This window comes from Eleutherodactylus coqui, chromosome 3 (assembly GCF_035609145.1).
Source record: "Eleutherodactylus coqui strain aEleCoq1 chromosome 3, aEleCoq1.hap1, whole genome shotgun sequence".
Lineage (NCBI taxonomy): Eukaryota > Metazoa > Chordata > Amphibia > Anura > Eleutherodactylidae > Eleutherodactylus > Eleutherodactylus coqui.
Window position 1 is genome coordinate 268,056,086 of NC_089839.1, and position 24,112 is coordinate 268,080,197.

General features: G+C 43.7%; 1 protein-coding gene across 1 annotated transcript in view; it reads left to right on the forward strand.

Moving 5' to 3' along the window:
- The window catches only part of LOC136621722 (uncharacterized), a 186,607-nt gene that overhangs the window by 77,043 nt on the left and 85,452 nt on the right, over positions 1–24,112 (forward strand). Inside the window, exons 2-7 of the mRNA XM_066597399.1 lie at positions 7,826–7,962; positions 8,504–8,562; positions 9,423–9,482; positions 11,036–11,098; positions 15,607–15,654; positions 21,620–21,667. Coding sequence (XP_066453496.1) covers positions 7,911–7,962; positions 8,504–8,562; positions 9,423–9,482; positions 11,036–11,098; positions 15,607–15,654; positions 21,620–21,667 — 330 coding nt within the window. The 5' untranslated portion in view covers positions 7,826–7,910. The remainder of the gene's footprint in view (positions 1–7,825; positions 7,963–8,503; positions 8,563–9,422; positions 9,483–11,035; positions 11,099–15,606; positions 15,655–21,619; positions 21,668–24,112) is intronic.

Consider the following 24,112-nt stretch of genomic DNA (forward strand, 5'->3'; position numbering starts at 1 on the left):
TTGATTAACCGGAAATAAAGTTTTCCTTTTTGACCGAAGTCCCCCAAACATCTCATCCTGGACAGTTCGGGGTGGACGGTCCTCCTCAATCTGCATGGTTCCCCTCACCACCTTGATGAGGTGTCCCATGTCATCTGAGGCAAAGTAGTATTTTTTCTCATTCTCAGCGATCGGTAGCGGGTCTTCTAGTTCCCCCTCTGATAGGGGTTCCAGGGACTCCCCGGAGATGGAACTTGCTGATTCTACCTGCCTTGACCTTTTAGGTGAGAGAAGGACGCCATAGAGGCCTGGAATTCCTCCTTAATCATTGACCTAATATCAGTTTTAAACGCCGCCCTTTCCTCCACTAGGATCTTTCCAGTGCATTCTTTACAAAGAGACTACTTGTAACTATCTTCAAGTCTCTTGCTACAGATAACACACTTTCTGGATTTCTTTCTCGGGTCCGCCTTAATCTTCGAACCTTCCTTAACAGTCTAACCCATACACAAGAATGGGGGAGAAGGGGGAGAAAAGGGAACATATATGCATCTTAATCAATCACAGAGACAAGTTTGCATATTCCTTTTTGGCATATAGCCACTCACGGTTTGTAGGGCATCTACTTCTCCTTCACGTGCTGAGCTGTCGCATGTAGACATTGCTGAAGCACTGCTGGCAGCTTGCAGGGTAACTTCCATGCAGGAGTAGAGCCTGTCTGTGAAGCAGATTTTAAATCTGGCGCCTTTTCAGGGTCTTCACCCGTAGCCATGCCCACTACGTCGTGTGTGTGACGTCACTGCGCCGGATGACATCACCAGTATGCGCCCACTGGTCCGTGGAAGCCGTCAGAAGGTGCTGACCCACACAAGGAGACCTGCGCTGCTTGGCGACTGACGGCTCCATGGCAGCGCAGGCCGGGGATGCATGGACTCCGCGGTATGCCGCCCCGACCTCTTCCCTTCAGGGGATCTTCGGCACTACGTGCCTCCGGTAAGTGAACCTCCCTGCAGCTTGCATCTGTCCACCGTAGGGACAGGAAGACACTGAAGCATGGTGGAAAGGGAGGTGCTTTAAGGGCTCTTCCTGTCCCTATCGAGGTCAGAGGGCAACCTCCATTGTAAATGGGGCCGTCAGGATGACGACCTGGAAATGTTTACCTCTCCACTGCTGCCGGGGCTCAGGCGCATCTAGCCGCTTGGGTCCCGCCACTGTAATGAAGTTCTTTTAACCCCTTAATGACATGGCCTATTTTGAGCTTAAGGACCAAGCCTTATTTTTCAAATCTGACATCTGTCACTTTCTGTGCTAATAACTTTTGAATGCTTTTACTTATCAAGGTGATTCTGAGATTGTTTTTTCGTGACATATTGTACTTTATGTTAGTGTAAAAATTTCATCAATAAATTTTGTCCTTATTAGGAAAAAAAATCTAAATTTACTGAAAATTTGGAAAAATTCACAATTTTCAAACTTTGAATTGTTTTCTTTGTAAGATAGAAAGTCAAACACCACAACATAGTTATTAATTAACATTTCCCATAGGCCTACTTTACACAGGCCTACTTTACTACATTTTTTAAGTGTTATTTTACTTTTTGCAGACTCCACAAAGTATATAAATTTAGCAGTAATTTTTCACATTTACTAGCAAATTTCAAAATCTAAATTTTTTAAGCACCAATGCAGTTCAGACATAGTTTTGCCGAGCCTGTATATCAGAATCCCCCATGAATTGCCCCATTTTAAAATCAGCACCCTTCAAAGTATTCAAAATGGCATTTAGAAAGTTTATTAACCCTTTAGATGTTTTACAGGAATTAAAGGAAAGTGCATCAAAAATTAGAACAGTTCCTTTTTTCTACTGATTTTCAATATAAAACTTTTTTTATATATATAAAACAGTAGGAGTTAGCAAAGAAACAAAACTTGGAATGTATTACCCAGATTCCGCAGTTTTTAGAAATGCCCCATATGTGGACGTAGCCTGTTATATGGGCACATGGTAGGTCTCAGAAGGAAAGGAGCGCTTCTTGTCTTTTTGAATGCAGATTTGGCAGGAATAATTTTCAGACCCCATGTAGTGTTTGCAGTGCCCCTGAGGTACCAGTGCATTTGAAACCCCCAATAACTGACCCCATTTTGGAAACTACACCCCTCAGGGAATTTATTAAGGGGTGTAGTGAGCGGTTTGAACCCACAGATGTTTGAGGAATTTTTTTTAACAGTTTGAGTTCAATACGAAAAAAATCACATTTTTCACATAATGTTCAGCTTTAGGCCCAGATTTATATTTTTTACCAGTGGCAGAAGGAAAAAACGTACCCCATGATGCGTTACCCAGTTGCTCTCGAACACGGAAATGCCCCATAGGTGGACGTAGCCTGTTGTATGGGCACATGGCAGGACTCAGAAGGATAGGAGCGCTTCTTGGCTTTTTGAATGCAGGTTTTGCTAGAATAATTTTCAGACCCCATGTAGTGTTTACAGTGCCCCTGAGGTACGAGTGCATTTGAAACCCCCAACAACTGACCCCATTTTGGAAACTACACCCCTCAGGGAATTTTTTAAGGGGTGTAGTGAGCGGTTTGAACCCACAGGTATTTGAGGAATTTTTTTAAACAATTTGAGTTGAGAACGAAAAATTCACATTTTTCCAATAATGCTCAGTTTAGGCCCAGATTTTTATTTTTTACCAGGGGCAGAAGGAGAAAACGTAACCCATGATGTTACCCAACAGGGAAATGCCCCATATGTGAATCTAAACTGTTTTTAGGGCGCAGGGCTCAGAAGGGAAGGACTTAGCATGTGGCTTTATGTACAAGCTGTGCGAAGTACATCAGGGTAAAACGTCAGGGCAATAAAAAAATTAAAATTTCAGGGACGTGTGGTAGATCTTAAAACACTCATTTATACAGAGGCCGGGTTGTGTGGGGCACGTTTCACACTGGTATATGGTGTATTTTCTTATCCCCTGTTTGTAGCACACTCTACACCTCTTTTGGGTCCTTCCCTTCGTTGCAGTGGAGGGAATTTCACTGAGAAAATGCTGCCCTGGTACAATTCTTGTGGCCTCGCTTCCAGAAGTACTGGGCCTCTCCCCCACCTCCTGGTCCCCAAAAATTAGGTCCTTGATAACTTCCTCTTGAAATTCAAGGAATGTCCCCCTGTGGCCTGCACCTCGGAACAGCACGTAGGCATTATACAGTGCCATCTGTACGAGGTGCACGGCCAGTTTTTTGTACCACACCCGTGTTTTCCGCATGGCTCTATAGGGCTCCAGTACCTGGTCTGATAGATCGACCCCTCCCATGTACTTATTATAGTCGAGGATGCAGTCTGGTTTGGGGGTCTCTGCACTGGTACCTCGTACTGGGCAGGGGGTACTGCTGTGGCCGTGTATTGTCGTCAACATAAGGACATCCCTCTTGTCCTTATATTTAACGCACAATACATTGTCGCTGCATTGGGCCCGGCTCTCACCCCTTCTGAGCAGTTGCCCAAGCAGCGTCTTAGGGAGGCTTTTTTGATTTTTCCGAACAGTGCCACATGCCACTGTTCCTCTGGAAGCGAGGCACTGAAACAGGGGGACACTGGTATAAAAGTTATCCAGGTACAGATGGTAACCCTGGTCTAATAGTGGGTGCACCAGTTCCCACACTATTTTCCCTGTTACTCCCAGCACGGGGGGGGCATTCTGGGGGCTCAATTTTAGTGTCCTTCCCCTCGTAAATACGGAACTTGTGGGTGTACCCTGATGTACTTTCGCACAGCTTGTACAACTTCACACCATACCGTGCCCGCTTACTGGGCAGGTACTGGCGGAATTTTAGCCTCCCCTTGAAGTGTACCAGGGACTCGTCTACTGCAATGTTTATCTGTGGGGCATACGCCTGGGCAAACTTGGCGTTAAAATGGTCTATTACGGGCCTGATCTTATACAACCGATCGTAATTGGGGTGATCGCTGGGGGGGCACAGCTGGTTGTCATTGTAGTGCAGAAATTTTAAAATACACTCAAAGCGCGTCCTCGACATCGCCATGCGGAACATTGGGGTGTGGTACAAAATATCGGTAGACCAGTACGCCCTGATTGTTGGCTTCTTTATTAGCCCCATGGTTAGTATAAGCCCCCCAAATTTTTTTATCTCTGGTGCATCCACAGGGGTCCACTTATCGGGTCTGGCATAGCTGGAGGTGGGATTTTCTTCTATAAAATTCTGGGCGTACAAATTAGTCTGGGTAACAATATGGGCAATGAACTCTTCAGAAAAAAAAAAACTTGAAGAAGTCCTTCCCTCTGAGCCCTTCCGTGTCAAATTGAATCCCTGGGTTCCCAATAAAATCAGGGATCTGGGGTCTGTAATCTTCCAGGGTACTCCAGTGAGCATCTGATGCATTGGGGTCAGTGGCGGTCCTTCGACGCCTTCTCGGGGTTGCAGGGAGCTCAGACTCGCTGGATGAGGATGAGGATGAGAAGTCGGAGAATGCCAAAAAAGTGGGGTCGTCATCACCACTACCTGAGTCCGAGTCTGATGCAATGATTGCATACAGTTCCTCTGAAGTGTACTTCCTGCGGGCCATATTTATATAAAATGGGGCACACGGGGAAAAAGTTTTATTAGATGGGACACTGCGGGATGGGGTGACCACGGGACGGGGGTCGGAAAGAACGCGGAAACTTATGTGGTGTATTCACGTAAGTGTTTTTTTTTTTTCTTTTTTTTTTTTTTACACAGACAAATACACTGACACAACACGGACTAACGACACACTACACAGTAGACGGTCTAACGACACGCTACACTAACTAATGACGGGTGACGGGACAGGTAACGAAATGGGAACAACAGGAACTTTTTTTGTTTTTTGGGGGTTTTTTTTACACAGACGAATACACTGATCGTACACGGACTAACGACACGCTACACACTAGACGGACTAACTAAACACTACACTAACTAATAACGGGTGACGGGACAGGTAACAAAATGGGAACAACAGGAACTTTTTTTTTTTTTTACACAGACGAATACACTGACAGTACACGGACTAACGACACGCTACACACTAGACGGACTAACTAAACACTACACTAACTAATAACGGGTGACGGGACAGGTAACGAAATGGGAACAACAGGAACTTTTTTTGTTTTTTTTGTTTTTTTTTTACACAGACGAATACACTGACAGTACACGAACTAACGACACGCTACACACTAGACGGACTAACTAAACACTACACTAACTAATAACGGGTGACGGGACAGGTAACGAAATGGGAACAACAGGAACTTTTTTTTTTTTTTTTTACACCAAGGGATACACTGACTACACGCTGATCGCACGCTACAGCTCACTCACTACACTTCTGATCACACACTACAGATCCCTCACTCACTACACTACACTGCACTTCTGATCACTCACTCCACTCTGCTACACTCCACTGCCTGATCAATCACTCACTACACTACACTGCCTGATCAATCACTCACTACACTCACTACACTACACCACACTGATCACTAACACTCACTCCACTACACCACACTGATGACTAACTCCTCTCCACTACACTGATCACTAACTCCACTCCACTACACTACACTACACTACACTGATCACGCACTCCCTGCCTAATCTACACAGTAATCGCTCTTTTTTATCACAAATACCACAGTAGGTGCTCTATCTACAAGCACTGGAAGCACACTGCGGTGCTTGCACATGGAGCCCCTACTGTAAACAGCGCGAAGTCCGCTGCTGCGCTGTGATTGGTCAGGGAGTTTTTCCCTGACCAATCACAGCGATCGTGGGGGAGGGGCCGCTCTGATTGGTCCCCAGCCCGGACGCAGCACTTGTCTGCTGACTATGTCAGCAGACATCACTGCTGTGTCGCTGCGATTGTCACCGCGGCGACACTTTAATGACATGACGTACCAGGTACGTCATGTTGCGGGAAGTATCCCGCTACCATGACGTACCAGGTACGTCCAGGAGCGGGAAGAGGTTAATAGGCGGGGATATTAAATCCCCATCTGCTGAAAGAGCTGTATCTAATTGGCTGAGCACTGCCTGCCTGTTGGCCAAGCACTGTCTGTGATTGGCTGAGCGCTGTGACCAATCACAGGCAGCGCTTGGCTGTCATTTATTGACTGGATGAGCGATGCCTGTAATTGGCTGAGCACTCAGCCAATCAGATACAGCCTTTTCAGCAGCTGAAAGAACTTCATTACAGTAACGGGACTAAAGTGACTAGCAACGCCTGATCCCTGGCAGCAACAGAGAGGTAAGTATAGATTTTTTTTTTCAGGGAAGGGCTTATATTTAAAGCCCTTCTTTTAAAAATCACTGCAGGGGCTGCTGGCACACCATTGCTTTCAATAGTGCCGCTGGAAGCAGCTGTGGCCCCATTGAAAGCAATGGTGAATTGACCTGCATTCACGCATGTTTATGCACATACGATGGTGAGCCGGTTTTGTGCGCAACTATGTACGCACCAGCAAACGCTCATGTGAATGAGGCCTTAGGAAGCAACCTGCACAAATTCAAAACAGAGAATCTTACAAATTCAGAATAATGAGGGCAGCTTGAGACAAATGTATTTATGCGCAATACACAGAATAGAACCTATTCATGTCAATGAGTCCTTTCACAGGAACAATTATGTTTATGCGTATTCTGTCTGCGTGTAAAAAAAAGTAGGACCTGCTTTATCTGCATATTTTTGCAGCGCAGGTCCCCATAGAAGTCTATGGGAAGTGTAAAAAGGCACGCGCAAAGAGCACATCTGGACCTTGTAAGGCTAAATAGCCTTTTGAATCAAGGCAGGGGGAGTGGGGCGTCGTGCGCACATGTGAACATGACCTGTTTGTGCAAAAAAGTTTAATAAAAGGCGCCGATACGCACATAAATCAACCTAGTTCACTGCGCAAATACATTGCGGTCAGGTGATCGTCTTTGTGCATATGCTCGTCTGAAGTCACCCTAAGAATCTAAGATGAAAATTCAATGTAGAGCATAAGTTTACATTAAGGGCAGAAATCAGAAAATAGACCTTGCTAATTCCCCCTGGTGAGCAGTTACTTCAATTCTAAAAGAGCCTTTATCTGTACCTAAGTCATTTCTGATGGAGATCTACTACGACCACAGCATAAAATCTCTTAATTGTGTTTTCAACTTAATTTCTTCATTAGATTGAGTCTGTGAAACTCTCTTTATGGAATTTTGAAGGTTTTCTTTGAGGCCGTCTATCCACGGCCGAGACGGAATATTGCTAGTTATATTCCGCCGCAGGGGAGCAGAGGTGAGAAGTAAAAGGTCTCCCTGATGAGTCTATCTAATAGATAGGCTCATAGCGGACAATCGCAGCATGCAGCAATTTTAATCATGCAAGTGGAGAATCGCTATGATTCTCCGCTCATGGATGTCGGGCTGCACTTTCAATAGTTATCCTATGGAAAGCATCCACTGCATTACCCGCGTGCGGATTATCGCAGCGGATAACGCAGTGAAATATCACACATGGACAGGAGGCCTAATACGTATTTAACAATGAAGCACAAAATAACGGGAATGTACCATGTTTATTTCTTCATTTCCCATGGACTGGGTGGTCTTCATGGTGTGCAGTTAACATCCTCATCATAGTGCTAATCATTGCTTTGTTTCAGGATTAGTGATTACAAATTTTTAATCCTTTGAACACAAGTTATAAAGTGGATATTTGCCCAGTGTGGACTCTCCTAAGTAATGCCAATAGTTATGTTAAACGTGAAATGTTAAAGAACTTTGTGGTTTTGGCACATCACAGAATCATTATCTCCACCTTTCTTCTTTAGTGATGTCAGCCAACTTTAACTATATAAATTAGGAGCCATACGCAGTTGTCATCAATAACCTGAGGTGAACTCCCCAATCTGCACAATGAAGAGCATCGCTATCTTTATGCTGGTTGGCCTCAGCCTTTTCAGTAATGGTAAGTCACCTGATTAGTCTGCTGATAACTGTTATATGATATATCATGCATTAGGTTAATGCTTTAAGTTATGTAGTCTGGAAAGTTATATGTTGGTTGCCTCTTTGCTATTCATTCACTTCATTGGTAGCTGATGGGCTGACTACTTCACATATCCATTAGGACAGAGCTATGAACAATGCCTCTTACTACCTCATCAGAGGTTGTCCATTACATCTGCTCTACATTGCAGCATTGCTTGTTCAGACTTTCTACTCTTTAACATTACAGAGGGTTAGTACACACTAATAGCTTGTAAACGCCAAGCATCTAAACCACCAATGAGAAATTGACACACATATTATTAGCCAATCAGCAGCATCTAGGTAGAAATGTATTTGTAAGTATCTGTATTGAGGCTACAAATCATAACTGTGTTTAATGGCTTTATATAATGGCACACATGCAAAAAAGTGAAAGTAATGAATGTAACAAGCCGGTGTACACTTATGTGCTTTCTTACCTCATTTACCCATGTAATATTGTTCATCTTTTTTTTCAGGACTCTGCAGTGACGAAGATGCAGATGGATCCAGTACCTTTATGGGCATATCTCCCAAGGTATTTTTTCCTTTTAAATCAAATAATTCTACATAATGAACTAGAATAAAAAGCCTTTTCATGACCCATAGCACATAAAGCGTATGTGATACTGCCAGGTTATATAGGCTGATATGCTGCTTTTGTATACATAAGGCCTTCACCTTCAGGTTAGATTTGTTTTGATTGGTGTTTTAACAAAAAATAACATGGAGAAACAATATAGCTGTAGCAGGTAATAAATAAGTAATGATAGAATCATAATCCGAAATGTTCACAAGTTCCGTATTCGAACGGAGTATTTGGGATTTCCAGTACTTTTACAGCTGCAATAAATATCAGGTACAGAGGGAAAACTCTATATAACCTGCTACAATATTTATACAACCTAGATATAGTGCATGGCCTAGAAGTTTTTAAAATGGCATTCTATCAGTGATGTATGCCTCCAAGGAAAGTCTAGACTGCAGTGTGAGCTGAGCATTAGCTGAGATTTCACCCTGACTCTCACATGACATGGCCTTTTCCATAAGCAGAATTAACACTTAGGTCTTTAACTGCATCATCATTTCACCGGGGTATTGGATAAAAATCTATACATTTGTACTGATTTCACATTATTGCTTATATAAAAGCTTGAAAAACTTTATACTAATCTTTGGGTCTAGGGGAATGAGGTTTCTACTTGTGGAGAGTTTCAAGTTGCATAGAGAGTCTTATATAAGCCATATAATGCTGCATGGGGGAAAGTTATGCAAATAGATCAAAAAGTACATTCCAAGTGCCACCTATTAGAAAGTGGCTTCCAGTAGGTGATACTGTGAAGATACATATCCATCTTCTATTTATATGCTAATATTTAATTTAATTTTTTTTTACAGGGCCGACCAACCCTAATGAACAGGGTCATTAAACCTTCCTGCTACTATGATGAAATGAACGTAATTCATTCTGTTTACCATTTTACATTTTGCTGCATATGATGATGTAAAATATGCCATACAAAAACAATAATGGTTTGACACGTAACACCATAAGGAAAGCAGAATAGATTGTTTTAACAATTGGAAGATTCATTTGCAGCCACTCCCTACTATTACACTTTATGTAATTAGGCGGAGTGCATTTGGCTTGGCTCATAGTGTAAGGGGATTACAATCTGAGTATTGCTAGGAAGCCCTTATAATTTCTGGATATGGCTCTGTCTTATGAGATCTGATCCTATTCTTGGCATTAAATATGCAGCCTCCAGACTTAAAGGGGTTGTCCCGCGGCAGCAAGTGGGTCTATACACTTCTGTATGGCCATCTTAATGCACTTTGTAATGTACATTGTGCATTAATTATGAGCCATACAGAAGTTATAAGAAGTTTTTCACTTACCTGTTCCGTTGCTAGCGTCCTCGTTTCCATGGAGCCGACTAATTTTCGGCGTCTAATGGCCAAATTAGACGCGCTTGCGCAGTCCGGGTCTTCTTCTTTTCTCAATGGGGCCTCTCGTGCAGGATGCCGGCTCCGTGTAGCTCCGCCCCGTCACATGCCGATTCCAGCCAATCAGGAGGCTGGAATCGGCAATGGACCGCACAGAAGCCCTGTGGTCCACCGAGGGTGAAGATCCCGGCGGCCATCTTCAGCAGGTAAGTAAGAAGTCACCGGAGCGCGGGGATTCAGGTAAGCGCTGTGCGGTGTTCTTTTTTAACCCCTGCATCGGGGTTGTCTTGCGCCGAACGGGGGGGGGGGGGGGGGGTGAAAAAAAAAAAAAACGTTTCGGCACGGGACAACCCCTTTAATGTAAATGTAGACTTACAGTTACATTCACAAATAGGCTTATGAACATATCTTGTTCTGTGTCTTCTTAACCCCTTAAGGACCTGACACTTTGTAAGGACTTTACCCATGTGGTGGTTTTACTGCCCTATTTTCTTTTCCTTCAGCTTGTTTTTTTTCCCTTGTGACCTATAAGGTGCTTTTTTAAATAACTTTAATAACCGCCGGCTTGCATAGTGGAAGAAACACTTCTACTTTCCCTTTTTAGTACACAGGGCTAATTGAACGCTATGTACTGGGGCAAGGAGAAGGCAGAAGTAGTTAAAAATTGTTTCTCCCTTGTCCTTCGGATTCTCAGCTGTGACTAACAGCTGACAACCTGACCTGCTTCTGCTTGAATGCAGAAGCACGGGCATAAATCCTGCGCTGTATTTTTACTATTGGCCTGAATTAAAGCCCAGGACCAAGCGCTGTATGTTTACCGCGCTGGGTCCTTAAGGGGTTAAAGCTTACAATGAAAGTAATTTATTGTGTTACTTATTTAGAATACATTTAACTTTTTTAATAAATTGTTAGTCTAATAAATACAGAAGTCTAAAGGACAAGTAAATGTTATTCTGTAATATAGTTATGAAGAAAATGTACAATTAAAATGTACGCAGACAAACTATTCTTAAAGAGTACAAGAATAAATAAAACAACAACAGTCTAAGTTCCTATTCTTATAGCCAGGGGATGAAGCAAATACAAAACTGAACGAGGCAGTTTCTGGAAAGTTACAAACAATTCTGGTAAGTGTCACTTGTATTTAGATTGATGTATTCCTGTTTCCAGAATGCTAAAAACAATAGTAGCTAAATACAAAGTTACACAAAATCACAATTATAAACCCAGATGAAATAATGCAGTAGGCTTTACTGTAGCCCTGCTCAAAGCCACAGATAATGCACTAACAGTATATGGTAGGTGTATGGAGAAATGGTAGTACTGTACTTCCCTGCAAGCATTTCTATATCGATAGATAGATAGATAGATAGATAGATAGATAGATAGATAGATAGATAGATAGATAGATAGATAGATAGATAGATAGATATGAGATAGATAGATGGATAGAAAAAAGCTAAGTATACTGAGGGATGGGAGTCAATGACAGACTTATTGTCATGCCTGGTATGACCAGTTTTCACAATGAGAGATGACGAGTTTCAGGTACAAACCAATCTGAGTATCTTTTCAGAATTACTAAAATATCAGAACTAAGTATAGTAGAGGTATAGGGAGATACATGGACAAGTATAGCAGAACTGCCTGAAGCAGATGGGTCACTCAAGTGGACCACCTGCCCCCCAAAAAGGCAACCTCACCACTGGGGAGAGACTTTAAAGCAGTCCAAGACACACTTGAGAAAACAGAGACAAACTAATGTAATACAAAGTTCAAAGCTGACGGAAATACTGTTACTAAACAATGAGATCCCTGAGTATAACAGTGTACTCTAAGGCCCCCTGTCCACGGGTGTTGCGGTATCCTGCGGTGCATCTCCGCCTTGGGAGCCACCGCCCAGGAGCAGGGCCGGCAGACAGGCTGACCTGCGGAGAACCATCTGAGACATAGTCCTACCGCAGAGAATCAGGGGCAATTCGCAGTATGCTGCAAATTGCTGGCCATGAGCGGAGAATCGCAATGATTCTCCGCTCGTGGACAGGAGTCGGTGCTTTCCATAGCAACGCTATAGAAAGCTTTAGACGGCGTGATTCTCCGGCGATTTACCATCAGCGAAATCACGCCTGTGGACAGGGAGTCTAACAGAACACAAGCAGTATAACCAGTGTCCTTAGAACTTTACAATTACAGCTGATAAGCTGACTGTTGAAAGGACAATGCAGCCAACCTATCATTGCTGGGACCAGAGGGAGACGTTACCCTTTCAGTGTTCGGTAATGAACATCTTTTAGGTCGAATTTCTAATATTTAAGTATTTCTCTATCAGGCCTTAGTCAGACGGGCGTTTTTTTGCACAATTTGCGCATGCGCATGCTTCCGGCGATTTTTTAAAACCATTGCTTTGCAATGGTATCGGACACATGAGCGCTTTTTATGCGCTCGTCCAATAAATTATAGAACAGAAATCGCAGATCGCACCTATCTGCGATCTGCGATTCCTGTTCTCTTCTCTATATGCGCTCAATGGGGCCGGCGGCAGCAGCGCCGACTCCATTGAGAACATATAGAAGACAAATCATTCTTCTCTGCCACAGCTGTAACAGCTGTGGCAGAGAAGAACAATGTTTGCCCATTGAATTCAATGGAGCCGGCAATACAGCCAACTCCATTGAAAGCAATGGGCTGCCGGCGATCGCGGGATGAATTGTCGGGAAGGGCTTAAATATATAAGCCCTTCCCTGCAATTCATCCAGAAAAGTGTTAGAATAAAAAAAATATACATACTCACCTGCTCCCGGCAGTCGGAGTTCGCCGCGGCCGGCCTGCAGTGGGTGTGAAGGGGGTGTGAGTCAGACCTGCCCCCTGATTGGCTCAGCGCACACTTCATCCCACACTCGCCCGCAGTGCATTGCTTTCAATGGAGTCGGCTGTATTGCCGGCTCCATTGAATGCAATGCGCTGGACAGCTCCAGCCCGTTTCTAATGAAACGCGGCTAGGAGCAGATTTTCGGGCGATTTCCGGGCATCGGTCACGCGATTTGCGGATGCGCATCCGTCATGCGATCCGCAAATCGCGTGAAAAAAACGCCCGTCTGACTAAGGCCTCAGAAGAAACTATTAATTTGCAATGAGGGTTATTTCAACCACAGCAGGTTATCCCTTATGCCTGGGTAGTGGATAACTTGTTGATCGGAGAGGGTCCATTTACTGAGGCTCCCACTGATCCCAAAAATGCATTCCAGGAGTGTCACAAGGTGTGAGCAGTGGAGGATGCACATGTGTAACTTTACTCAATTCACTTCAATAGAAATGCTGCAATTCGGATCGGACAGCACACAGACATCGGTCTGTATGCTGTCCAATATACACTGACACTGCACATTGACATGCATTGAGATGTATTTCTCATTAGTGGAACCGACAGAAATAGGACGTGTCATGCGTGAAAAAAATTGTCCATGTGTATGGCCCATAGGCTCTAACGGGACCGTGTGCTTTCCATGGAATTACATGGACAGCTCATGGTACCAAAATCTGCTAGTGTGCTAGAAGCCATAAAGCGAGATCACACAAAGAGGGCATTTTTTGCACAAAAATCCACATCAACCCCTGTACATGACCTCATTGCGGATGTCGGTGCAGAATTTCACCATGGATTTCACTTATTGCATAAAAATGAATGAAATGTGCAGCGAAGATCCACAGCTTTTCCATGACAGCGAGAGCAAATCTGCAGCATGACTAGATTCCACTGCTAGTGAACGGGGCTTGTTAAAACCTAATTCACTTACAGTATATTGTTGTAGAGTTTCAGTGCGCATTGCGCTGTGCGTGGGATCACCATCAGAGCATTATTAGGGCTTATTCCCATGAGTGTGGGCACAACTTGGCAGCACGGAGCACAGTTGCGCCTGAATGAGGGGAATCCCTTCCCATTCACTTGCTTTTCAAACTCCTTGCCAGAGCTTGAGAAGAAACCCGCTGCCCGATCGTCCGCACATGTAGTACTCCCGCTCATCTGAATGCGCCCACAAGCTGAAAGCGAGGATCCCCTCATTTGGATTCCAGACTCTGGCTGATGTAATGATGGCATTTTTTACAGCTTGGGGTTAAAAAAATGCTGCATCCAGATATTGGCTGTGGCTCCACAGGAACATATGAAAAGTAGGGATGAGCGAACGTGCTCGTTTAGAGCAATTACTCGATCGAGCATCGCTTTTTTCAAGTAACTGCCTAACCGGCGAAAAGATTCGGGGGTCGCCAGGAATCCCGAGTAGGCAGTTACTTGAAAAAAAGTGATGCTCGATCGAGTAATTGTCCTAATTGAGCATGTTCGCTAATCTCTAATCAAAAGCCTTATAAAACATTGCGTTTTTTTTAAACTGGCTTTTTTCTCTACTTTGATTTTTTTTTCTTGTGCTCATGGCTTTTTTATTTCAAAATCGCAGCATGCTTTGGGTGTGGAGTTTTTTCAAGTGTTTTTCAATAAGCTTCTCTAAAGGATAAAAATGGCAGAAAAAAATGCATATGTAGCCAAAAAACACGACTCCAAGCAATGCAGCTAGAAAATGCAGCCAAGTAAAATGCATGCAATTTTTCAGTTTTTTTTTACAAATATCAAACACGTTTTAGAATCTTCTGTTGAGGGAATGACGGAACCAGAATATTGAAGTTAGCTGTCCACACACACGTATATATACACACATTTTCTGTGCAAAGTCTTCCAGCCCCAGGTTACCAGATTACATCAAATAATAAAAGAGGTTCTAGAAATGAATGAATGAATGAATGGTAGCAATTGTAGTTTTAAGTAAGCAAAAGTTTGTCACTTACGGCTCCTTCTCACGGCTGTATTTGCACGCTCAAAATTTGTGTACGCAACACTGAGAATAGAACCCACTGATTCCAATGGGTTCACTTAGATTTTACTCTTTTGTGCGCACGGAAAAAAAGCAGCATGCTTTACTTTTGTGCGCATTTGTGCACCAAAGGTCCCCATAGTAGTCTATGGTGGAGGTGGGGTACAAATACGCATATAATATGCAAGCAGATGTGTGAAAAACAGCGCAATTCTACCTGGAACTCATTAGGCTAAATAGCCATTTGATGGATTTGTTCACATAAATATATTATTTTGGCACATTTCGCTTGCACAGGAAAAAATACAGCATGCTCTACTTTTGCGCTCCGTGTTCCCATAGAATTATATTTGTGTTGCGCAAATGTGTGCAGAATACGCAAGGATATGTGCCATACGCTGCACAATTCCGCTAGAAGAAGAACACATCTGGATCATTGGACTAAATGGCCATTTAAATTCGGGCGTATCTTTCTGCTGCGCGCAAATGAACATGCCCTGCAGGCGCTAGAAGCACAGTAAGTGCCAACATTTGTGCAGAAAAACCTACTTCATAGCACAAGTACGTTGTACTGTGACGGGCGCAATTGCGCATATACCTGCGTGAAGCCGCCCTAAGGACCTAATCAGCTGACAAACAAACTGCCCTGTTTACATGAATGTTCAGACGAATATTCGTTCACAATCATTGGCTCATGTTAATATGAAGGGCCTTTAGCATGTTCATTTTACATTTGATAATAAGTACATTTTCTCTTCTGTCTCTTTCCATAGGATAAATTTGGACTAAAAAAAATTGTCCTGGAATCATTATGTGAGATAGTAAGTTCATTATTATTCTTTATGTTGTTGTAATCTTTTTGTTTTGTTTACACATCGTTTTCCTCGCTACATTTTGTAGGAATCTAGTGTGATAGAAAAATGTGTAGAATCCAAGTAGTGATCCGCCATATGAGCTAAATAACTTATTATACACTAATGTACAGTATTAGGCCTCGGTCACACGGGCGTTTTTTCCCGCCATTTGCAGATCGCATAACGGATGCGCATCCGCAAATTGCGTGACCAGGGCTGACAATTCGCTGAAAAATCTGCACCTAGCAGCGTTTTCAGCGAAACAGCCCAGCGCTGCCTGCTATCCTCTGTCACAGCTGTGGCACACCTGTGGCAGAGGAGAACGATGTTTGCCCATTGAATTCGGGGAAGGGCTTAAAATATAAGCCCGGCCCTGAAAACCATCCTGAAAATGTGTAAAAAAAAAAAGTATACTCACCTTTTTCCTGCAGCCAGAGTTCAGCCGAGTCCGGCAGTTCTCCTGAACTTCTCTCTCTAGTATTTAGCAGGCGGGGATTTAAAATCCCCACCTGCTGAATGGGCTGCCCCTGATTGGTCACAGCCCTCACCAAACAGAGGCAGCTCTCACTCACCCAATTCATGAATTCATGAATGGGTGAGTGAGTGCTGCCTCTGATTGGCTGAGCATAGGGACCAATCAGAGGCAGCTCTCAGCTGTCATTCAATAGCTGAGAGCTGCCTCTGATTGGTCCCTGCGCTCAGCCAATCAGAGGCAGCTCTCACTCACCCATTCATGAATTCATGAATGGGTAAGTGAGAGCTGCCTCTGATTTGTCAGGGTGAGAGCTGTGACCAATCAGAGGCAGCTCATTCAGCAGGCGGGGATTTTAAATCTCCGCCTGCTGAATACTACAGAGAGCAGTTCAGTAGAACTGCCGGACGAACGCGGCTGAACTCCGGCTGCAGGAAAAAGGTGAGTATACTTTTTTTTTTTTGTTACACATTTTCGGGATGGTTTTCAAGGAAGGGCTTATATTTTAAGCCCATCCCCGAAAATTCATCCAGCGCTTGCCGGCAGCCCATTGCTTTCAAAGTAGCCGGCTGTATTGCCGGCTCCATTGACTTCAATAGGAGAACATTGTTCTTCTCTGCCACAGTTGTGGCACAGCTGTGGCAGAGGAGAACAATCTTAGTATATATTCTCAATGGGGTCGGCGCTGCTGCCGCCGGCCCCATTGGGCGCATATACAAGCACCGATTTGCAAATCGGTGTGTCCTAAAATTATCGGCATATCCGCATCAAAAACGAACATGTAACTGATCCCATTGCTTTGCATTGGGTCTATAAATCTGAATCACAGAGGCAGAGGGAACTAATTTATGAAATGCCCAAATCACAGAAGATCCCTTAAAACTATAATATTTTATTACTTTTCCTTTAAAAAACACACTTTGGGCTCAAGACACTCATCCACTGATGAGAAAATAAGACAAAGACAAAACAACAATGAACAGAACACACGTGCTGGTATAGGTCACGGTGTTACCACATAAAGGAAGCGTGATTTTAGACTCAGTTTGTACGTCTCAGGTATGGCTACGCAGTTTTTGTCCCATAGGAATTACGTCAGCCGCATGTGCAGAAGGCCTGGCGGCCCGGGAATCTGTAGGTAGCCGGGAGGCAGGAGATGTCAGTGGGGACCGCAATGAGTGGTCCCCGGTACCACGATCGCGGAAAAGTGGAGAAAAAAAGTAAAAAAAAGAAAAGCTTCACCTCCCCTCATGGATCCGATCCATGAGGGAAGGTGAAAATACTCACTTCCCTTCCTCCGTGTCCTCCGGCCAGTGTCGGGACCATCCGCTGGCTTCTGCGCATGCGCCGATGTGGCGCGCATGCGCAGAAGGCCGGCGAGCCCGGCAAATTCAAAATCTCCTTGCACCCGGCTGTCACAGATAGCCGAGTGCAGGGAGATATGACTGGGGACCGCTGTATGTGGTTTCCAGTCATATGATCACCGTTATCCATTGGACAACGATGATCATATAAAGTTAAAAAGTAGAAGAAAAAAAAAAGTTAAAAGTTAGAAAAAAGTTTATAAAGTTAAAGTTTCATCTCCCCTTATGGATCGTATCTGTAAGGGGGGATGAAATTACGTACCCAAGGTCCTGGATTTGTTCCCTGGTGGGATGTTGATCCGCGGACCTTACCCCAGCTTCGGCGCATGCGCCCGTCAGCATGATGGCGACGCATGCGCAAAAGTGAAAGATTGCCCAAGAAATTTAAAATCTCCCTGCTGCTGGCTACCAAAGGTAGCCACGAGCCTGGAGATGTCACGGGCAGCCGTGGTATGCGGTTACTGGTCACGTGATCGCCGTTATCCAATGCATAATGGCAATCACGTAAAAGTTCTTAAAAAAGTGGAAGTTTCATCTCCCCTCACCGATGCGATCGGGGAGAGGAGATGAAACATCTTCTCGGAGGCTTCCGCATTTGAATCCAGATGCGATTATCCTCCATGGACCCTTCCGGCTGCTGCGCATGCGCCCGCCGGCAAAATGCCGGACACATTCGCAGGAGCTGGGGAGCCCAGGAAATTTTAAATCTCCTTGCTCCCAGCAACCAACAGTCGCTGAGTGCTTGGAGCAGTGACGGGTGGCCTTGTTGAGCGGTCCCCGGTCACGTGATAAATTAGCAACATAACATTAGGCCGGTCACGCATGACCAGAGAGGAATTATGGGTTCTGCATGCGCTTGATCAGCGGTAATCCACGGATCAATCGCATGCATTGGATTACACAATTCCCCCCAATAAGCGGGTCGGAATTACGGAATCCACTCGCAGAAAACAGAACACGGTATGTTATATTTTACCGCGGATATCCGCGACCTAGAGCCCATTGTGCTCTATGACCGCGGATATACCCGCAGCCCATATGCAAACACATTGTGTACGGGTTGCGGGTACATGGGTCATCTCTAAGCGACAGCGCGGGAAATATGAACAAAAACCGGTGTACTGCGCATGACCGTCTGTGTGAGTAGGCAGTTATGCGCAGTACATTACGTGCCTGTACACAGGGTCACAGCTGGGATCCGCTGCGGGCCTCCGTAAGCGGATTCTGCATATGGCCGTGAGAGCCCGGCGTTATTCAGACCGCTACCTGTAATCCGTAATTTACAAGAAGCCCCGGGAACGCTCGCCTTCATGCAGTTCCAGGAGCAGCTTGTTGAGCGCCTTCTATATGAGACCGCTGCACCGCAGCAAGATTACAAAAGCCTCACAGCGCCACTTTTTACACTCCATCCCCGCCACTGAGGTCACAAAATACCCCCAAAAAAGCGAGAGGGGGGGATACCCGGTTTTCTTGCCCCATGTGCCCATCCCAACCAGCCTCCGTAATTACCCCTGTCTTCGGACATAAAACGCAGTTTATATTATTACTTTTATCTAATATTTAGGGAATGCCAAAAAATGGGGATGGCGGGGGTGGGGGTGGGTATTTTTAGGAAGACAATTTTTTTCCGTATAAGTGGGCAATGGGGCCTGGAATTTATTCAGTTGTACCCTGAAATCCAGCGGTCATTCCCTCCATTATGGGCCTAGCCATGTGTCCTGTAAGTAGACTAGGGCCAAAATGGGGAATGTTTCTGAACACAGGACAAACAGGGGTATCCATTTTGGGGTGAACGTCTTCATTCCTATGTACACTGTACAAAAAAACCTGTTTTTAAATTGACAAAATTGCCAAAAAAATGAAAATCGTAATTTTTTCCTTCTGCTTTGCTTAGATTCATTCAAATACTGTGGGGTCAAAATACGCAGTACACCCCTAGATGAATTTGTTAAGGGATCTAGTTTTCAAAATGGGGTCATTTGTGGGGGTTCTCTATCGTTTTGGCCGTTCAATGGCTCTACAAGTGGGCAAGGGGGCCTGGAATTTATTCAGTTGTACCCTGAAATCCAACGGGTGCTCCTTCCATTATAGACCTAGCCATGTGTCCTTTAAGTAGATTAGGGCCACAATGGGTATGTTTCTGAACACAAGACAAACGGGGGTATCCATTTTGGGGTGAACGTCTTCATTCCTATCTACACCGTACAAAAAAACCTATTTTTAAATTGACACAATTGCCAAAAAAATGAAAATCATAATTTTTTCCTTCTGCTTGGCTTAGATTCATTTAAAAACTGTAAGTCAAAAAAGTCATCGTACCCCTAGATAAATTCATTAAGGGGTCTACTTTTCAAAATGGAGTCACTTGTGGGGGTTCTCGATCGTTTTGGTCACTCAAGGGCTCTACAAGTGTGCAATAGGGCCTAAATCTCCTTCAAGCAAATTTCTGTTCCGAAAGCCACCGGTTGCTCCTTTCATTTTGGGCCCCATTGTGCATACAGACGTAATAATAGGGCCACAATGGGTATGTTTCTGAGCACGGGACAAACAGGGGTATCCATTTTGGGGTGCAAGCCTTCATTTATATGTGTGCTGTACAAAAAAACTGCTTTTAAAATGACAGAATTACAAAAAAAATGAAAATCGTAATTTTTTTCCTTCTGCTTGACTTAGATTCATTCAAAAACTATGAAGTCAAAAAAGTCATCGTACCCCTAGATAAATTCGTTAAGGGGTCTACTTTTCAAAATGGGGTCACTTGTGGGCGTTCTCCATCGTTTTGGTCACTCAATGGCTCTACAAGTGTGCAATAGGGCCTAAATCTCCTTCAAGCAAAATTTCTGTTCTGAAAGCCACCGGTTGCTCCTTTCATTTTGGGCCCCCTTGTGCATACAGACGTAATACTAGGGCCACAATGGGTATGTTTCTGAGCACGGGACAAACAGGGGTATCCATTTTTGGGTGCAAATCCTCATTTTCTTGTGTATTATAGAAGAAAGGCCTGTCTTTAAAATGACATATTTGCAAAAATATGAAATTTTAGTTTTCCTCTTCTAAATTGCATTGACTCCTGAAAAAAAACTGTGGGGTTAAAATACTAATTATACCCCTCAGTAAATACTTTAAGGGGTGTAGTTTTTAAAATGGGGTCACTTGTGGTGGTACCTATCATTTTGACTCCTATGAGCCTTTCCAATCTTGGCTTGGTGTAGGAAAAAAAAAATGTTCCTCAAAATGCTGAAAAGTAATGTTAAATTTGTATGTCTCCTAAATGGTTAAAAAAAAACGAAAGTTTTTCCAATATGCGCCCAAAATAAAGTAAACGGATGGAAATATATATCTTAGCAAAAAATTCTATATTATGTTTGCACATATTTGAGATATTGCAGTTGGAAATGTGAAAAAATGATGATTCTTTCAAAATTTTCCCAATTTTGGCGCTTTTAATAAATAAACACAAATTCTATCGGTCTTTTTTTTCCGCCTAAATGAAGTACAACATGTGGCGAAAAAACAATGTCAGAATCGCTTGGATATGCAAAACCTTTCTGGTGTTTTTCCACGTTAAAGTAACACATGTCAGATTTGCAAAATTTGGCCTGGTCATTAAGGCGCAAACAGGCTTGGTCACTAAGGGGTTAAAAGCTCATTTTATGTCAGTTTGTAAAACATTTCAGTGCGACCTCCGTACGTGTAATGTACAGCAGTAATGGTCATCTCTATGTAGCGGCCGAAGTGTAGTGCACACTGCTCAGTACAATGTTCTCCCACACATGAGAAACTTTGAGAAACCATCTAACAATATATATATATATAAGCTATAACAGTATAATAACATAATATGCTAAATTGTTTAATACGATTAATTGTTAATGTTTGCTTTGTGTAAGAACATTGGTTTATTAAAATTGTTGGTGGGTAAAATCAAAAACATATTAGCAGATAATATGCAGGTATGGGGGGGGGGGCAGATTCCAACTGCCTAGGAGACTCCACATGGTTAAATCCGGCACTCTGAATGCAGTTAATGTAAACTTCAAGCACGGACCCTTCTTGTTTTATCCAGAATCCCTTCTAATGTATTTATTTTTTACAGCTAATAGGAGTACAAAATCTAATGCCTGTAATGACAAAAATGATTTCGGTAAGAACATATCCCTCAGTACTATTACTGTAGCCATATGACTGATTTCCACTAGTGAAATGATTACATTTAACAATGTGGCGCACATCTAACCATCTTATACGCGGTGCTGCGGCCTAGAAGATGAAGCTTATCAGCTTAGTTGACCACAGAGTTTAAAGGGGTTTTCCGAGTTTATTTAAAACATTCACAGAAGGGTGAAAAGTGGGTAAAATTAAAAAACAAACTATCCTCCTCACAAATATCTGCCCGCTCCAGCACCGCTGTTCCAGTGCCGGATGTTTCTGCAGCAATCACATGGCTTTCATCATTGCAGACTGTTACAAGTCACTCACGGTCCTCAGAAGTCGTGTATCACTCAACACATATGTGACACTGAGACAAGTGATTGACTGCGATAGTCATGTGTACAATAACATATGACCGCCGCAAGAACGGCCGGCACCAGACCAGTCTGGATGAAGTGGTGCTGCTGGATCAGGGGGACCTTTGAGAGGTGAATACCGTTTCTATGTTTTATCTCTTTTTGACCCCTGTGAACTTTTTAATAATCTCAAAAAATCCCTTTAAGAATGTGCCAGCATTGTAACATCAGCAGTCACCATCTCTTATGTAAGCAGAACCCTGGAATAAAAAACAAATTCTGATCAAACTAAGTAAAGCAGTCCAAGTGCTTCATATAGTCATACTATTACTAATTACACATAAAAGGGCATCTATTAACCATTATATTTACCTTTCAATTCCTATTCGTATGGGACCCTGAGCTTGATCATAAAAAATATGTCCCTATTGCGTGTAAGACTCTACATGGAGTTCTGTAAGCACGTCTGTAAGCAGGTCTGTAATACGTAAGCATGACACTTGTATGTTCACATTTGGCTCATACTGAATCAATTTTTCTTGTTACATCCATGCTTTGGGCGGCTTCACACGAACGTATATGAAAATGCACACGCTTCAGCGCAATGTATTTGTGCTATGAACAAGGGTGATTTGCACATGTGTTTGCACGATGTACTGTACTTTTTTGCACCAGCAGAGCCTGTTCTGTGCACAACACCCCCTACCCTGATTTAAAAGGCTATTTAGCTAGATTGTTCATTTTTTTATGGAATTGTGCTGCGTACCGTGTATTTGAGCACCCCCCCCCCCCCCCCCCCCCCCACACACACACCCATAGACTTTTAAGGGGCGTTTTGGTCTGCAGATATGCATAGAATACAACCCACTGATGTCAATGGGGTAGTTTACACTTTCATGTATTTTGCTTGCATGAAAAAAATAACGCAGCATGTTCTATTTTTGGACGCATTTGCGCACCAAGCGTCCCTATAGAAGTCAATGGGGGGGGGCACAAATGGGCGTGCAATATGCAAGGGAATGCATGAAACAATGCATAATTCCACTGGAAAAAAAAACACATCTGAGCCTCATTAGATGAATCAGCCATTTAAATCAGGCGTGGTTCTGTCCCACACGCAAAAAACATAACTTGTGCGTGGAAAAAGTACAGTGAGGTACGCAGACATGTGCTCAAAAAAGATTAGTTCATAGTATAAATACATTGCGCTGAGGCATGCGTAAATGTGCATACGGCCGTGTGAAGCCGCCATAATGATAAGCATCATAAACGAAGAAGGCTGCGCACATATTCCCGTTCAGCTCTATGGGAGGTCACTGCTTGCTGTGGATGTTCTGGCTTCACCAAGGGACTCTGTGGCAACAGGAGACTGGATGAGTATGAAAAGCGTCTCCCTGGACTCCACGCCACCTAAACTATAAGCACCATGACTTTATGGTCCAATAGTGTGTGACAGGTTGCCTTTAATTCCCCCATACATATTAAGGAAAAGTCATCGGAACATGCTGATTTATACAGGACAATGCAGCTGCCATATATGTATGAGGAGGATGGCAGAAAGAAGAATCGGGTACATTGAATTTCAACGCCTAATCCATTTGTTCTCTCTAGAGATAACCTTCCCGATTCCTACTGACTGTGTACAAGTGACTTCAGGGCTCATGTCCATGGGCGGATTTGATTTGTGGAAACCGCGCAGAAGATCCACAATTCAATCTGCCCATTGGGAAACATGGGCGTCCGCACCTGAATTAAAGCATGCGGATTTGTTTTGCAAATCTTTGGGTGTGGAAAAAAAAAAAAAATAAAAATCGCAGCATTCTCCAATTCTCAGTGTGGTTCCCGCACGGACGGCTTCCATTGAAGTCAATCAAAGCTGCCTGATCCGCAGGAAAGCAGGAGTTTGAAAAAGAAAAAAAAAACTGTACTGCTTCAACACATCCGCAGTACAGACCCGGACAGGTACGCAGGGTGGCTGGCCGTGGACAGGCTTGGATTCTGCTGAGAGCTACTGCATGTGGAATCCGACTCACCCGTGGAGATGAGGCCTAAGGTTAGGTGCACGCAGCCATAACTGAGAT